We start from the raw sequence: 18,635 nt of genomic DNA on the forward strand, positions 1-18,635 counted from the left end.
ATCTCTCAGCAATGACTGAATATCACTCCAACTTCAAGTGAGGGACCTCCACCTTAAGAGACTTTTCTCCACCCAGTGCTCGGGGTAAATACTTCTTACCAAAGCTGGTGGACCCCTTAATTACAGGGGGTCTAAAGCAGCGTAAATGGTCCACAAATGCCTCCAAGCTATCCTTCAGGTCCCTTGATATATGGCTCAGCTCGCATAAGGAACTCCTGATGACGTCAGCGCGTCTGACGAAACGTGCGTCGGGAACGTGAGACCGTGGAGTTCCGGGTTGGTGATACGCAGGAGCAGAGGAGCGTCCCGTACACCGAACCCATGCTGCATTTACTGCATGAAGGCATTTGATTCTAATGTTTGAGTAAGTGCAATTTCATTAATAAACCCTAATTATCAGAACATACTACACTATTGGAGTTTCCTTATCTTTCTCCCCACAATATCCTGAAATACTTGGAGTTCCTTATGCGAGCTGAGCCATATATCAAGGGACCTGAAGGATAGCTTGGAGGCATTTGTGGACCATTTACGCTGCTTTAGACCCCCTGTAATTAAGGGGTCCACCAGCTTTGGTAAGAAGTATTTACCCCGAGCACTGGGTGGAGAAAAGTCTCTTAAGGTGGAGGTCCCTCACTTGAAGTTGGAGTGATATTCAGTCATTGCTGAGAGATCTGTATTGCACTGGGCACTTTAAAGACTGTTGATATTTATTTACCAAGGACTTTTTTCACATTTAGGATTCTGTATATATATATTTATTTATAACCATTTATTCACATATTTATGCACACAAGCACTTTTTGGTTGTGTTTTAAGTGTTGAGCGCAATTTATTCCACTCTTTTCACACTAATAAAAGCTTTGTTGTGGGATCAAGGGAAATGCAATCTACATTTGTTTCTTCCTATATATTTTGCTGCCTTATATTGAAATAAATAATAAATTATTACGAGGTGATTAAAAAGTAGACATTAGAAACCAGTTTAATAGCAAAACTATTCATATCCATGAAGTTTTTGTTGGTGTCTTAAAAGCTGCGGTCTCTGGGCAAAAGCCCGTGGGCACTTAGCACATTTGTAGGGCCGTTCACCCGTGTGCTTGCGTTTATGTAAAACAAGATGGGTGCTATGCTTGAAGGCCCTCCCACACTCCCCACAACAGTAAGGACGTTCTCCCGTATGAGTTCTTTGGTGAGTGATAAGGTGGGAACTTGTAGAAAATCCCTTCCCACATTCTATGCAGCCATATGGTTTTATGCCTGTATGAGTTCTCTGGTGTGTGATGAGACTAGAACTTTGAGTAAAGCTTTTCCCACAGTCTCCACATACATAGGGCCTCTCTCCGGTGTGAGTTCTCTGGTGGACAATAAGGTAGGTACTTATACTAAAGGTCTTGCCACATTCTGAACATGAAAATGGCTTAAATCCAGTGTGACTTCTCTGATGTTTGAGTAATGTTGAAGATTCAGTAAAACCCTTACCACAGTAAGAACAAACACAGGGTCTATCCACGGCATGAGATCTCTCATGTCTCTTGAGGTTACAACGTTGAGTAAAACACTTATCACACTTTGAACAAACATAGATGGAAACACCAGTATGGATCATCTGATGTTTCACTAGTGTTGGTTTTTGACTATAGCTTTTTCCACATTCAGTACAACTGTAACGACCACACTTTGGTTGGATGTCATCATAGCTTGACCCCTTTTGCAAGCTTTTGTGAGGTTTAAGTTCTCTCACTTCTTCATCATCATAAAACTCAGTGTACTCAACTGCCTCTCTGTCTCTGAAGTTGTATTGACGTTTAGGGGGAAGACTCCCATTTTTATCAGAGGATGTTTTTGTCCTGTTTTCTAGGTCCCCTGTGAAGTGTACTTTCTCCTCTGTCAAGATTTCAGGGGGTATTAAAGATGTATGTAGCTCTTCTGTGTTGAATCTGGGGACATCTACAATTTTGTCACAGCTTGACTTCCTCTGCAAGCTCTTGTGAGGTTTAAGTTCTCTCACTTCATCTTCATAAGACAAGGTGCACTGTTGGATTTTGCCATATCGCATTTTGCCATAGGTTGACTTTTTTCGTAAGTTCTTGGGAGATTTAGGTTCTCCAACTTCATCTTTAGCATCATAATACATTGTGTAATCTGCAGCAAGTCTGTCTCGGAAGTTGTACTGACGCTTCAGGGGCAGATCCATAATTTCACTGGACAATGTATTTGTACTGTTTTCCATTTCACCTGTTAAGTGTATTTCTTGCCCTGTCAATTCCTTAGGTTTTAAATATGTTTGTAGCTCTCCTGTGTTAGATCTAGGGGCATCTATAATATTGCTATGGCTTGGTTTCTTCTTCGAGCTTGTGTGTGGTTTAGGTTTTCTAACTTTCTGTTCATCATCCAAAAACATGCTGTACTCCACTGAAAGTCTATCTCGGAAGTTGTATTGACGTCTGGGGGGAAGACTACCAAATTTAGAGTTGGTTTTTGTACTTTTCTCTGGGTCACCTGTAAAGCGTATTTCTTCCAGTGTTGATTTCTTAGGCATTGATAAAGAAATATGTAGCTCCTCTGTGTTGAATTTGGGGGCATATACAATCTTGCCATATCTTGACTTCCTCTGCAAGCTTTTTTGAGGTTTAAGTTCTCTCACTTCCTTTACATCACCATAAAACATATTGTGCTCCACGGCAACTCTGTTTCTGAAGTTGTACTGACGTTTGGAAGGTTTTGTGCCATTTCCTGGGTCACCTTTTAAATGCATATGTTCCACAGTCAATTCTTCAGGTGTTAGGAGATATGTATGGAGCTCTTCTTTGTTCAAACTAGGGATATCTAAAAAAAAAAGGCATACAAAATAAGTAACTGGCAAACAAAAAATGAATTAGTCTAAATATAAGCACCAGAAAAATGGGTAAAGGCTAGCATGAATTCTAAAAAAGTCAGGTTATACTGCAACCTACAGGGGGTTGGGACATTGGCAAAGAGAATAAAAGTAAGCCAGCCTCTGCAAAAACCCTACTCGAATCAGCATGCCTCAGTTTTGCAAAAAACAAAAGCAGTACACAGGGCCAGCAAAAAAAGATAGAGGGTGGGACTTGTGTCCCTCATTGGACTTGGACAAGAAACGGCATATAAAAGCATAAAAAAGAAAATCCTATTGAGTTGGTTTTAGCAGGGACCCAGGAATTCTGAAACAAATTGGGACATACAAAAGAAGTCAAATCATGAGGCGATAGACACCGAGCGATTTAAGAAGAATTGGGAAACTGTCTGAAACAGACATACATGTATCTGAGGGACCAATGCCTGAACCAAGATAAAATGAGTTGAAGCCCTAGCTAGACAGGGAACTACCACAACCAAATGGGGGGACACAGGGGATCAACCTGGTGCTCTGGACCAAGACAAATCACTTCCATTGGAGAGGATTTTAACTGAAGGACAGGGAGTATGAACCAGTGAAAGACCATGAGAGTTAATCAACGATCCACTCAAAAGAGGTGGTCTATAAAAAAAAATAAAAAAAAAACACATGGAAACACCACAGGAAAAACAGGTCTGTCTAAGGAACTTTGAATAAAAACACTCGGGGAAATAAGTCTTCATGATGAGCAAAGAGGCTGCCTGGTCAGGTAATCAATCTCCCAGTGAGACAATGAAATGTGATTCCCATCAAAGCATAATATCCCAAAGGATAAATAAAAGAACCCCCGAGACTGGGATAAATCCTAAGGGCACCAAACCTGAAGTCAGGCAGACTGAAGGTTGAACCAGAGTATGTGAAAGGCACCCTTACAAGGGTAGGCAGGAATCAGGGCATACCACAACCCAGGCTGGTGCACAAGAACACCAGAACTGTAAAAGGATGAGCAGAAACTATCTATCCAACACCTGGAGTTATCTCTGGGCTCAAACAGACTCTGCAAACCTAGATAAAAAAATATGGTTCTAAGACTCATCTAACCTGCCTGGGATCAGTGAAGCATAAGTATCCAAGGAGCGAGAAGCAGGAATCCCAGCCACACTGCTAGGTATAATCAATTGATCAGGAACAGGATTAAAAAGTATTTCAAAAGAAACTTCATCAGGGGTCCAGCGTCTGCCTGCTGACAGTCCAGGGGAGCACAGGGCCATTTTCTAATAGATACTTCCTGACTTAGAGGAGATGAGGGGCACTCAGGCGCAGTACCCTCACACTTTCATGTGGAGACCATCTATGATGTGAGCCAGATATATATCCCTTGTCCCTAGGAACAACAGTGCGGTCAAGAGTAGCACACTCAGCATTACCAACTTGGGGATCAGGTCACCTGATATGTCACAGGAAGTACTCTGAAGACTCTTTAGGTCTTTGCCTTTTGAGTGATGTCCAATGGAGAACAGGTCAAGATACCTTGACAGAGTGGGAATGGTGTGTTCTTGCAAGAGGTGACCACCCAATGCAGGGTGAACAATCCACCCTGATCATTCTAGAAATGGCAGGAACTTCTTGGTCCAAAGAGACCATGTGGATGTCTCGCTCTAAAAACAGGCTCCCAAACAGTTTGAAAAGGATTAACAGTCTATGATGGAAGGGGAAAATTCGATTTTTGACTTGCCAAAAAATCAATTTCTCTGATGTTCATTGACGGATACAGCTCCAGATTCTTCTTAACCATTGGGTTATACTGCCCCCTACAGGAGTAGGACACTAGGACACTAGGCAGGAAAAAGCTTGACTAGGCCTATGGGCTTTCCCAGTAGGTACAGTGCCTTGCGAAAGTATTCGGCCCTCTTGAACTTTGCGACCTTTTGCCACATTTTAGGCTTCAAACATAAAGATATAAAACTGTAATTTTTTGTGAAGAATCAACAAGTGGGACACAAATCATGAAGTGGAACGAAATTTATTGGATATTTCAAACTTTGTTAACAAATAAAAAACTGAAAAATTGGGCGTGCAAAATTATACAGCCCTTTTACTTTCAGTGCAGCAAACTCTCTCCAGAAGTTCAGTGAGGATCTCTGAATGATCCAATGTTGACCTAAATGACTAATGATGATAAATAGAATCCACCTGTGTGTAATCAAGTCTCCGTATAAATGCACCTGCATTGTGATAGTCTCAGAGGTCCGTTTAAAGCGCAGAGAGCATCATGAAGAACAAAGGAACAAACCAGGCAGGTCCGAGATACTGTTGTGGAAAAGTTTAAAGCCGGATTTGGATACAAAAAGATTTCCCAAGCTTTAAACATCCCAAGGAGCACTGTGCAAGCGATAATATTGAAATGGAAGGAGTATCAGACCACTGCAAATCTACGAAGACCTGGCCGTCCCTCTAAACTTTCAGCTCATACAAGGAGAAGACTGATCAGAGATGCAGCCAAGAGGCCCATGTATGAACTGCAGAGATCTACAGCTGAGGCGGGAGACTCTGTCCATAGGACAACAATCAGTCGTATACTGCACAAATCTGGCCTTTATGGAAGAGTGGCAAGAAGAAAGACATTTCTTAAAGATATCCATAAAAAGTGTCGTTTAAAGTTTGCCACAAGCCACCTGGGAGACACACCAAACATGTGGAAGAAGGTGCTCTGGTCAGATGAAACCAAAATCAAACTTTTTGGCAACAATGCAAAACGTTATGTTTGGCGTAAAAGCAATGCAGCTCATCACCCTGAACACACCATCCCCACTGTCAAACATGGTAGTGGCAGCATCATGGTTTGGGCCGGCTTTTCTTCAGCAGGGACAGGGAAGATGGTTAAAATTGATGGGAAGATGGATGGAGCCAAATACAGGACCATTCTGGAAGAAAACCTGATGGAGTCTGCAAAAGACCTGAGACTGGGACGGAGATTTGTCTTCCAACAAGACAATGATCCAAAACAAAGCAAAATCTACAATGGCATGGTTCACAAATAAACATATCAAGGTGTTAAGCCCCGTACACACACGCAGATCGTCGTCATACAAATGTTCGTCTTTTCTCCCCGGGATGTCGGTGTCTGTTGAAAAGTGCAAAGACAGCACAAGGACAGCACAAGAATTTTGTCCGCAGACTTCAGCTGACTGCAGAAGTGATGTCATGTAATGGTTAACTTTCCCTGTGTTTTTTATTTTCTGAGCATGCCCAGTCTTGCAAATCTGCGGTCTGTCGGCTGATTTCTGTACTGACAGGCGAACAATCGTCCGTTCTGGTGTCTGCAGACAAAAATTTTCATGTTTGCAAGAAAGACTCTTGTCCGCAGATTGTGTGCAGACATCTGTCGGAGGCACCATACTAACACGCATACAATCGGCAGATCTTTTGTCCGCCGACGTTTGTATGACGACGATCTGCGTGTGTGTACGGGCCTTAAGAATGGCCAAATCAAAGTCCAGACCTGAATCCAATCGAGAATCTGTGGAAAGAACTGAAAACTGCTGTTCACAAACGCTCTCCATCCAACCTCACTGAGCTCGAGCTGTTTTGAAAGGAGGAATGGGCAAAAATTTCAGTCTCTCGATGTGCAAAACTGATAGAGACATACCCCAAGCGACTTAAAGCTGTAATCGCAGCAAAGGCGCTACAAAGTATTAACTTAAGGGGGCTGAATAATTTTGCACGCCCAATTTTTCAGTTTTTTTATTTGTTAAAAAAGTTTGAAATATCCAATAAATTTCGTTCCACTTCATGATTGTGTCCCACTTGTTGATTCTTCACAAAAAATTACAGTTTTATATCTTTATGTTTGAAGCCTGAAATGTGGCAAAAGGTCGCAAAGTTCAAGGGGGCCGAATACTTTCGCAAGGCACTGTATACACCCACTCTCAGCTACAGGCTCTGCCTGGTCAGGAGTAAGGACCTAGTTACCTTCTACTGCAGTGGTCCTCAACTCAGGTCCTCAGGGCCCACTAAAAGTATTACCTTGGGGAGATGCAGACTAGAGTACTGCAATCACTGAGCAGCAAATGATATCACCTGGGATTATTTCAGTTATCTTGCAAACCTGGCCTGTTAGTGGGCCCTGTAGGCCAGGGTTGAGAACCACTGTTCTACTGGACCCCACAAAAAACAAAGGGGGTCACCCTCCAAAAAGGGCATAATATGAAAATAGCCCCATTAAAAGGGGCCACCCGCCGGGACGCGGACATTCCGGCAGGGTCCCGCAGTGCTAAAAGGGGCAGGTGTCCCACACAATAATGGCAGCAAGGCTGTCATTCACAAATGAAGCGCCCCCACAGCGCCACTCCTTCAAAGGGAGGCAACCAGGCTGACCAAATGGCATAGCAGGCCGCAAGCTGCTGCCTACATTTTTGTGGAGGCTTAGCCGCAAGTGCATGGATCCTCAGTCCAGCAGTTGCCCAAAGAAAGAGCAGGGGCTTCAGCTAAAACTCACTGGGGCCGCCCCCCAACGGAGGCACCCGACTCGGCCGCAGCCTACATTTTTGTGGGCACCCAGCCACTTGGATGCGAGCCCCAGCGGAGCCGACCACCCAGGGGCAGCAGAGGGGAAGGCAGATGCCCAGACAGAAGGCAGTGGTCTCAGCCACCCTCACAAAGTTTCAGACAAGAAGGCGGCATAGCCGCGACCTAAATTTTCGGCTGGATCTGGCCGCGTGAGGCACGTACCCAAGGGTGGTAAACAATCCGCTCCCCGGCCCAACAACCGCCGCAGGGAGCCCAGAGGACATCCCTGCTTTAGTAAACAACCATCAGGATGGCAGGGAAACCTGCTCAACCCCCAGTTGTGCACCAGGAAAACCCTGTCAGCAGCCCGGTCAGCAACAACTCGGAGCTGTGTTCTGTACGCGCACACTGGCCGGACTGGGAGGACCCTAAGGATTTAGATTATCTGGTTCATCACCCAGTCCGGCACTTGATTGTAGATCACAGGAACAAAATAATAAAAGGAAGAAAAAATTCAATTTATAAAAGAAAAAAATGCCAGAATCCCAGAACCCAGCAAGTAACTAGGTCCTTACTCCTGACTAGGCAGAAAAAAAAACTGAGTGCCTATAGCTGAAAGTGGGTGTAAACCCCCTGGGAAAGCCCATAGGCCTAGTCAAGCTTTTTCCTGCCTAGTGTTCTACTTCTGTAGGGGGCAGTTTAACCCCATGGTTAAGAAGAATCAGGAGCTGTGTCCATCAATGAATGAAAGGGAAATAATGTTTGGAGGGTATTCCCTCAATACCCTACAAGCCCTGAAAGGGGAAAAAGAGGGAATTTTTCTGACAGACAAGAAGAGATCAATGGTCACAAGGAGTGGACTTTTTAGCAAGGATTTGACATTTGCTCTACCCATCCTATAAAAGCAGTGTCGTTGGTTGGTAACCCACTGTAACCAAAGCAAGATATTGGAGAAACCTTAACTAGCCGAAGCTTGTTAGGCCCATCAAAGGGGTTTTGACTGCAGGAGTCCAGACAGCTCTCTTCAGATAGGGTTGCCTGATTGTTTCACAATGGGGGTGTCAGTAAAAAGCACTAGGGCGAATTTAAGGTCTTGTGCTCTGAGAAGGAACAGGTGCTTCCAGAGGACTCTGAGTGGGCATGTCCTTGGCTAGGGACGGGATCAGTGGAAATTGGTACCTGTCACTAATTAATAGGCCTCACTTGTAGAACTGGCATCATCATAAGGGAGAGGTGGGCTATGAGTGTCTATGAGTGTCTATGAGGAATTACTGCTGAATTTGATAAAGGAGAAAAAGGTTAAGGTTCCTCTGACCCTTCCACAGATCTCTTGCTTTAAGATAGGAGCAAATTCTGGCTAGCTATGGCATTGCAGATGATGATGATGATGTCAAAAGCAGGTTTAAAGAGGCGATACCCTTCAAAGTGTAGCCAACTCAGATATTACTAAGGCGTCTTATCAGCACTTCAAGCATATAAAGTTCTCTATACAATTGTTCAGACATCAGTCCCATGCAACATACAGGTTTGGGTGCTTGCAACAAGCCATCACTACAAAACAAGGCTCCAGACATTTGCTCTACCAATCCTATAAAACGACTATTCCAGCAATGGAGGGATTCTCTTTAGGGGAATCTAGCCATTCTGACATGGCTTGACAGATCAAGTCAATGCCAACACAGGAGGGATAGCCACACAAGTTGATTTAATCTGGAACCTAACGAGAGAACTTACTGTCTTTTAAATCCCGAAAAGTTTTCTTCAACCTGTTTGGTGGTATGCCTGTTAAAGTGGATCACTGGTGCAGCAACGGTGGGAAGAGACCACTAGTTTAACTTTATAAATTCCCTCTCAAAGGGAAAAGATCTGTCACATTTTAGGTAGGGGCCCAGGATTCTTCAAAGTGTTTCTAGTCCTCATAGAGAAATGACTCAACAGGTGTAGCAGATAGGTCTAGAAACAAAGGCTGATCCTCTAGGTGAAGGGTATGCCCATTGCATCCATAAGGTTTGAAACAACCCCTTGTAGATCTGAGTCAAAAACAGCCTCTCCAGGGGTAGACAATCTAAAACGGAGAAAAAAAAAAAAAAAGGGGGCCACAGACTCAGTTTGATTTAAGGGCTCATAAGGATCAGAGACAGACTCTGCAGGTGAAGGTCCTAGAGCGCTTAGAGCACTTGTGTGCAGAATGCTTATGTTTATAGTTCCCCAGTATCTAAGCAAAGGCAGCTTAAAAATCCAAAGTGCCCATGAAAATCACCATACACATGAACGGGGCTAAAGTAGACTCCTATGAGAAAGATCCTATGGTAATAGAAGTCCTGGATTCAGGATTATGGGCATTGGCTCCTTCTTGGGATACAGGGTAAACACCCCCAGAGTCACTAGGGGAGTATGGGCTATGATCATCTGTAGCAGCAGGACTGTCCTCTGTGTCTCTTAGAGACAACTTGAATCTGCACACTGGTAACACAACCAGGTCTAATATGAGGCAATGCCTCAGGCATTCACAAACCAGGACAGCTGGTGCTGGTGAGGGTTTCAGGCAGCTGGAGGTGACCAAGTAATTGTATGTGGACACAGAGATCTTCGTGGTTCTTCAGAAGCAGCAGCCAAGTGAAGCTTCCTCTAGACTAAATGATGAAATAGTAAGGTAAATTTTAGTGCTTCAGTCCAACCAGCCTAACTCAAAAAGTGAATTCTAAGAGACCGGGTCACACCTGGGGCTGTGCCGTGGCTCTGAACCAAGAAGTGCAATTTACATAGTACACTAAGCTCTTGAAAATGCTTCAATGTAGAGCCAGTGCTTGAAGATCACATTCCAGGCTATCCCCACATATCCAGTCCAGCGGGGTCCAGATACAACCTACAAAGTTATTGCTGAGAAAACACAGATCCATATAGAGAACAACTCAAGCATCAGTGAAACAGGGAATCTTAAGTCACTAAGGAAAAACTATCACAAATTGAAGATAGCTACCCGAAAACAAAACAAAAAAAACTGAGGGCATGCTGGGTAAAGAATGGTTTATACAGGGCCTGGCTTACAACTTTTCTATTTGCCAATGTCCCAGTTCCCTGTGGGCTACAGTATAACCCATCTTGTGCCCCCACGTGGATGATCGCAAAATAGACAATGTGCAGAAATTGGCCTATTTTTAGGTTGTACTAACAGCGAAGATTAACCCCAAAATATTGGTTATATAAGAAAGCTATTAAATGTTTTTTTTTTTTTTTTTTCTAAAATGAATTATGGCTCCTATTACATCTTTTTACATTATTTTAAATAAAAAGGTAGACAGATGCAGATTCATCCTTGTAACCAGGGAAGTCGCATAGAAGCTAAAACCATCTCTTTACTACCACACACAATACCATAGGCAAAAAAAATCTACGTATCAATAAGTAGATGAGCAAACCATTATGTTTGAGCATTAAGTATATACATGATAATGAAGAAATTAGTTAGCTTCCTTGCTGCCACAATATTTACCAAAATTCTGTTAAGTCCAGGCAAAGAAGAACATTAACTAAATTGTATTTTTAATGAGAATCTCCAGGCAATAACTGTAAATATGAACTAAATTTATATGACCTAGGTTCTTAATTTACTCTTATACAAATGTATACCCTTCTTCCCCAAAATAAGGGCAATGCTACTCAATCTTCTGACTGTAGGAAAAAAACTGATTTTTTTTTCTGTCACCTTTCCTTCTCCAGCTTGCTGACTGGACAGTTAAAGAACAGAATGTTGATTGGGTCTTCCCAGTGTTCTACAAACAGCACTGTGCAAAGCAATAAAAATATTCTTCACTCCAGATCATAATTCTCCATGTTCTTTGCCTCCGGTTGATCGGGTATTTACCCGCCGCATGACGCTAGGGTTCCTTGTATGCTGCTGGATTTGGATCCACATGTTAAGTCTGGTCGCTGGGATTTCTCTCATTTCTTCTCCCACTGGCACTTTTCCTTTTCCCTTCCTCCTTTCAGTACCATATCTCTCATATGGTAAGCACTAACTAATTCAGTATTACACTTTTCCTACTCTCTATACTTATGGCGTTGGGCCACGTTACACGTAGACTTTATTACTGATTCTAGTGTATAAGCTACTTGGTGCTGGGTTTATTCCAAATTCCCCTTCAATTTCCAATTTTTTATCTCTTTTTTCTCTCTGGTCTTTATCACTCTCACTATTTGCACACCAGCCCTTCCTTTATCTTTAATAATATTTTTTTGTTTCCGATATATGACAAAACCACGTTACATCCCTATTACTTTATTATATTCATGACAGATTTGGAAGGTGCTTTCCTCCATTTAACAATCGTTACCCACTTGCCATGGGCTCCCCTTTCTGGCTTGCATTCACTCTGAACCCTTCAGCTCCTGGGTCAGTTATATGCCGCCACTACCACACAGAAGTTCATTGCCCCAGCCTAGTTCCATCGACCTGTGAGTATTTAGTACTCCCATGAGTCTCTATTACTTTATTGAGCCTTTTTTCAGGTATTTTTTCATTGATTTTTTACTTCAACAATTATTTTCTCACAGATATACCTTGAATGCATTTATCTCTGAAGAAGCGAGCGCACAGCTCGCGAAGCGCGTCAGTCAGGATGCAGTATATTCTATCATTATGGAACCATAATACATCATTAAGGCTATTTTTGAAACCAAGCTGTTTTATCATAATGTTTACCAATATGTGATATATTACCATTGTATTTATGTTGTCTATTGTTTACAATTTAGCCAGTGGGCTAGTTCATAAGTAATTCAATGTATGACACCATTTCTACCTCTATAAGATTATATACTTCAATAAAAGTCTACTTTTTTACCTACCTACTTTTGCATTTTATTACCAGCCACTAGCATTTCCTCATATAAAGTCCCGCGGGCCAATCTCTTTTTTGTCTACATATGTATTTTGGGATGGAGGTGTGCTAGGGAAGTAACCGGACCATTTCCCTGTTTGCAATGTTCTACTTAGAGAATTCAACTAATCTGAATACATAACTAGATACTTATACTAGCTATATTTGTAGGATCAAGTCTTAGCTGAGCGAGGAAGATGGAATAACCAGCACTCGACTGGTACCTTAAATTGTTTTTCCGTTTTATACGGAAGGGTAATATAAGATATTTTTTGTAATTTTTATATGCAAAGCTGGAGCTGGGTTTATATTGTTTTAATCATTAAATGACTGGATTAATGGGGCCAGGATTTATAAAAACTATTTGCCTGGAGCTTTTTAAAAGCCACTCCCAATCTTGTATGCAAGTTACAGTGGCAGCTCAAGGAATCGAAGGCAAATATTCTTAGAGGGAATTAAAATGGAGTTGCAGACTAAAAACCAAATAAAAAAAAAAAAAGCATTCAATATTTGCTTCTACCTTTGCAACATTAGAACTGATACAAGGTGACATATTTACTCTGAATCAACATAAAACGCTTATAACTCTAGGGGGGGTTCTGTACAGGTCCAAACAGAGTAAAATACACCCAATGTTGTGGCGCCTGGAAGCCATTGCTGCTGCATAATTTTGGCCATAAACAAGCATTACACAATATATTTTGCCCAGCTATACATATGCAACTGCCGGCAATGGCATTTACACACGCACAAGTGTATTTTTCAAAGTGCAAAATTTTGCAGTCAGAAAATACACATGCAAACACAAATGCTGGCAATTGTGCATGATTAGCCGCACACAGTGTATTTTACTCCGTATGGTCATATGGCCTAAAGTACAACAACCCCACTATATGTCATGTCAACTCACCCCAAGAATGATTTTCCAATTCTGTAACGTACAGATCTTGACCTTGCTCAATTTTTGATATTAAAGTTGGTTTCTCATTCTGGTATCCTAATTAAAAACAGAAGCTTTTGTAACCAAAACAATGAAGAATGGGGAAAAAAAAAAAAAAAAAACTCAAAATGTGGTTAAGTAATACTTAAGAGAAAATAAAGATATTCTCCAAAAACAGGGAACAGAGCAACATCTCCTAAAGTGGGATTCCTGCCTAATACTAACTATATTTAAAAATGTTCCCTCCCACCTACTGCTAATTATGCTGCCTAACCTGTGTAAAAAAAAAAAAAAAAATGTGTATACCTACCAATTTTTAGCCTGCTCTGATCTGATGAAGTGAACCCCATGGCTGGGAATTCTGGGAGCCCTGACCTCACTCATAGGCTCCCATTTCCAGCCGTTGTTGGTGCGCCCTCCTCTCCCCTGCAGCAACCTCTGACTGACACAGGGGAGTAGAAGCTGCAGATCAGGCGTCTAGACCAGTACGGACTTAAAATAGGTATGTATTAGGGCTGGGCGATATGGCTGAAAACTGTATCACGATATCAGTGTTTCATATCGGTCGATATCGATAATTATTGATATTTTTTATTACCCATTTAAAATAAGGACCCTAGGGTGAGAATGCAGGGTGACTGGCATGGTGCAGGAGAATGCAGGGTGTAATGGCATGGTGCAGGAGAATGCAGGGCACTGGCATGGTGCAGGAGAATGCAGGGTACTGGCATGGTGGAGGAGAATGCAGGGTACTGGCATGGTGCAGGAGGATCTGGGGGTTGTGGGCATACTACAGGAGATACAGTGCTGTGGGCATGGTACAGGTAGACCATGCCCGCAGCACTGCATCCCTTGTAGTGTGCCCGCAGCCCTGCATAATGGCAGGTAGTGAAGCTGTTTCACTTACCTGTTCCAGAGGCGCCTTCATTTTAAAAATGGCGCCACCCGGTGCCGCCACGTCATTGCGCACGCGCCGCCGCTCGTGTAACTTCGGCTATTCCCGGCCTCTCCCGAGCGTCGGCGGCGCGTGCGCGGTGACGTGTATGCGACGGGCGGCGCAATTTTTAAAGCTTAAACCCGTCGGAGCGGACTTTTTGTTTTATCGTTCCAAGTCTTGTATTGCTATCCATCCCCTGACTATCGCGATACATATCGGTATCGCTTTATCGCCCAGCCCTAGTATGTATACACATTTTTTTATACAGGTTAGGAAGCATAGGTAGTTGGGGGGGGGGGGGGGAACATTTTTTAACATGGGCAGGAATTCTACTTTAACCCCTTATGGGATACTAGCATTAATATCACATCATGTTTACTTATCAATTGAAAGCAGCAATAACAATATGCATCTTACCAATAAACCCAATATGGTAATCTTTTAGTGTACATGTGTGGATAGATAGATAGATAGAACAAAAAGTAATTTTATTCCACATATAAAATTACAAAAAAGGTACACAAGTAACCATGCTGTATCCCAAATCATATTAGTGCTTCCAAAAACAACTAAACTCTACAGGTTTCGCTTAATAAATAAGCTTTGTCAGGAGTGGTAAATAAATGCACCAAAGTAAGTGTGTCAAAAGAGAGACCAAACTATCCACACATGGTTATGAGTCAAAACTCTTAGGGGATAGTTTGGGTCCCCTCCCTTTTCTTTATTTTTCTTTTGACACTTTTACTTTGGTACTCCACCACGGGACTTTATGATTAAGGCCTCTTGTGGCTGAAACTTATTAGCAATTTTTGAAAGGGTTTATCCTTTTCTTTAATAAAAGCGATTAGTACAGTCCTGTGGTGGGGTGCTGTCCCTCATCTTGCAATCATCTGTTGAGAATCCTCCATGGTTGAGAAGGAAAGGACTTTCTAACTCCAGCACTGGGTTGGAAATCCATAACACCAAAAAAAGTACAGGGGGCGTTGTTGTCAGACATATAAGGCAGTCGAATGGGTCTCTATGTCTCATACAGAACAGACTCCACACCAAAGAATGGACTGGGAAAGTCATGGGTGATTTATAGAATTTATATGACCCCACAATGGACACCTTGAGACTCCAAGCTAAGCAAAAGTGTACTACAGTATATAAATAAATACAAAGCTTCCTCTGATTGGCTGAAGTGGAGAGGTGGGCTGATGATGTTACAAACTCTGCAATGAGAGGAAGGTTTGTATTCAGATGATACCAAGCTTCCTTTTAATAGAGCTCAGCCTGGCTCGATTTTGCCCCGAAAGTGGGACAGGACATTCTTTTCCCGTTGCCAGAACACAGCACTGTATTCTGAAAGCTGACGGTAAATAAAGTTTATACAACACACACAACTGCTGCAACTGTGTAGTGAAGGAAAAAAGTAAATTTGGACCAGCTTGGTTAAACTAGCTACACTGCTCAAAAAAAAAATTAAAGGAACATTTTTTTAATCAGAGTATAGCATCAAGTCAATTAAACTCCTGGGATATTAATCTGGCCAGTTAAGTAGCAGAGGGGGTTGTTAATCAGTTTCAGCTGCTTTGGTATTAATGAAATTAACAACAGGTGAAATAGATGGGCAACAATAAGACAACCTCCAAAACAGGAATGGTTTTACAGGTGGAGGCCAATAACATTTTTTTTTTCCTTTTCTCATCTTTTCTGACTTTTTTACTAGTTTTGCATTTGACTAGGGTCAGTGTCACTACTGATAGTATGAGGCGATACCTGGATCCTATAGAGATTGCACAACTCCAACTCCTCCAGGATGGCAAATCAATACGTGCCATTGCCAGAAGATTTGCTGTGTCTCCCAGCACAAATTCGAGAGCATGGAGGAGATTCCAGGCAACAAGCAGTTACTCTAGGAGAGCTGGGTCCTTAACCCATCAGCAGGATCAGTAATTTGTGCAAGGAGGAACAGGATGAGCACTGTCAGAGCCCTGCAAAATTACCTCCAGCAGGTCACTGGTGTGAATGTCTCTGACCAAACAATCAGAAACGGACTTCTGGGGATGGCGTGAGGGCCCGATGTTCTCTAGTGTGTCCTGTGCTCACTGCCCGCCACCGTGGAGCTCGATTAGCATTTGCCATTGAACACCAGAATTGGCAGGTCAGCCACTGGTGCCCTTTGCCTTTTTACAGATGAGAGCAGGTTCACACTGAGCACATGTGACAGACATGAAAGGGTCTGGAAAAGCCGTGGAGAATGTTATGCTGCCTGTAACATCATTCAGCATGGCTGGTTTGGTGGCTGGTAAGTGATGGTCTGGGAAGGCATATCTATGGAGGGACGCACAGACCTCTACAGGCTGGACAATGGCACCCTGACTGCCATTAGGTATCGGGATAAAATCCTTGGACCCATTGTCAGACCATACGCTGGTGCAGTGGGTCCTGGGTTCCTCCTGGTGCACGACAATGCCCGGCCACATGTGCAAGAGTATGCAGCCAGTTCCTGGAGGATGAAGGGATTAATACCATTGAATGACCCTCATGCTCACTTGACCTAAATCCAGTAGAACACCTGTCATTATGTTTTGGTTCATTCAATGCCGCCAGGTTGCACCTCAGTCTATTCAGAAGCTCAGTAAAGCCTTGGTCCAGATCTGGGAGGAAATACCCTAGAACACCATCCCACGTCTCATTAGGAGCATGACTGCATGTTGTCAGGTATGCATACAAGCACGTGGGGGCCATACAATCTACTGAGTACCATTCTGAGTTGCTGCAATGAAATTTCAGCAAAATGGACTAGCCTGCTGCATCATTTTTTCACTTTGATTTTCGGAAGGTCTTTAAATTAAGCCCTCTTTAGGTTGATGATTTTCATTTCTATCAAACGGTGTGCCATCATTTCTTTCCTAATACATTAGCCAGTCCAAATCAGTATAGATGTCCAGGATGATATTTTTCCCCATTGAGATCTGATACGTTTTCAAAGTGTTCCTTTAATTTTTTTTGAGCGGTGTATTTAAAGTTTGCTGAAACATGAAGATCTGCTTTAAAGAGGAAGTAAACCCTCCTCTACAACTTTTACCTATAAGAAAGCCTATATTAAGGCTTACCTATAGGTACTGTAAATATCTCCTCAACATGTACCGTTTAGGAGATATTTACTTTGCATGCAGCCAGTTACATCACTGGCGCATGCGCTCTGAAGGAACGGCCGCTCGTGCCGTTCCTTCAGAGCCCCCTACCGCTACCGTTGGCTCCCACGCGCATGCGCGCGAGTGACGTCATCGCGGCTCCCCCCAATCAGATGGCCGGATGCCGCAAACCCGGAAGAAGGGCGACAGAACATGTCGCCCATGGACAGGTAAGCGGTCGGCACTGCGGGGCTTCATTCTTAGGTAAGTATTTCATAATGAGCTAGTATGCGATGCATACTAGCTCATCATGTGTTTTTCTTGCAGGTGTTCGTTAAAAAAAAAAAAAAAAAAAAAAAAAAAAACGGAGGTTTACAACCTCTTTAACCTTTGACTGCTAACAGAAAAATGCAAATAGCAGGAAACTTATTTGTGGATGTGCCATGCTTGCAACCTAATCTGTTACCTTTTAAAAAAAAAAGGGGGGGGGGGTTTAGATAAGCAATAAACTGGCTATCAAGGCTTTTTCAAAGCTAATAAATATTTGTAACTGCTTACACAGAACCGATTTCTTTCTCTTTTGTTGTGCAACTATTACAGATGAAATCATTCAACCTACCCAGAGAGTGAATTGTTTGGTAATTTTCCATCATTACTTGTCGATAGAGGTCAATTTGGCTAGCTTCTAGATATCGCCATTCTTCCTTTGAGAAATACACGGCAACATCTTCAAAATCTGTAGGGGGCTAAAAAAAAAAAAAACAATTATTGCATAACATGGGATATTTCTGAAAATGTAGCTTTACCGCATTATGTCAATTATCAATGTTTGTCATCAAATGACTGTCACTATGCTTGTGCACAGACATACTTCCAGATTTCTGAAAACGGACAAATTACACATTTCCTGCAAAATCAAATTTTGAAAAGGAAAGCAAAATGCAGCCCCCCTTTCTGTCCACAGCTAGTAGAAAATCAAAGCCCTCTTGGGGCAAGCTATTCCACATTATGGCAAATGTCAATGTTAGTAGGTAAATTTCAGCTGGTATGCTTGCATGCACACATTTCCAGAAATGTGTGCACTTCATACGCACTGTAGCCATTTCACGATAACGCAGTTACTAATTAAGGTTGTTACAGTAAAGGAGATAAAAGGAAAAGCAAACAGAATTGTTCCTAACTGGGTATCATTGTCATCTGACAGTTATTAACCACTTGCCGACCGCTCACATTGAGCCTACAGCGGCAAAGTGGTTCGTTATCGTCCAGCGACGTAGACCTACGTCGCTGGACTCCTCCCCTTGTGGGCGGCGCTCGCGCGCCGCCGGAGGCTCGCTCCCGCTGTATTCAGTCACAGCGGTAGTCGGGCCAGGGGAGGAGAGACGGT

At 42.7% G+C, this 18,635-nt stretch overlaps 1 protein-coding gene across 1 annotated transcript in view; it reads right to left on the reverse strand.

The window, feature by feature from the left end:
- Window positions 1-963: 963 nt before the first annotated feature.
- LOC309569832 (uncharacterized protein) overlaps window positions 964-18,635 on the reverse strand; it is a 63,091-nt gene continuing 45,419 nt past the window's right edge. Inside the window, exons 8-10 of the mRNA XM_082275835.1 lie at window positions 17,868-17,994; window positions 13,160-13,246; window positions 964-2,829 (exon numbers count right to left, since the gene is read on the reverse strand). Of these exons, the coding sequence (XP_082131961.1) occupies window positions 998-2,829; window positions 13,160-13,246; window positions 17,868-17,994 (2,046 nt within the window). The 3' untranslated portion in view covers window positions 964-997. The remainder of the gene's footprint in view (window positions 2,830-13,159; window positions 13,247-17,867; window positions 17,995-18,635) is intronic.

This window comes from Pelophylax lessonae, assembly GCF_965119305.1.
Source record: "Pelophylax lessonae genome assembly, chromosome: 13".
Classification (NCBI taxonomy): domain Eukaryota; kingdom Metazoa; phylum Chordata; class Amphibia; order Anura; family Ranidae; genus Pelophylax; species Pelophylax lessonae.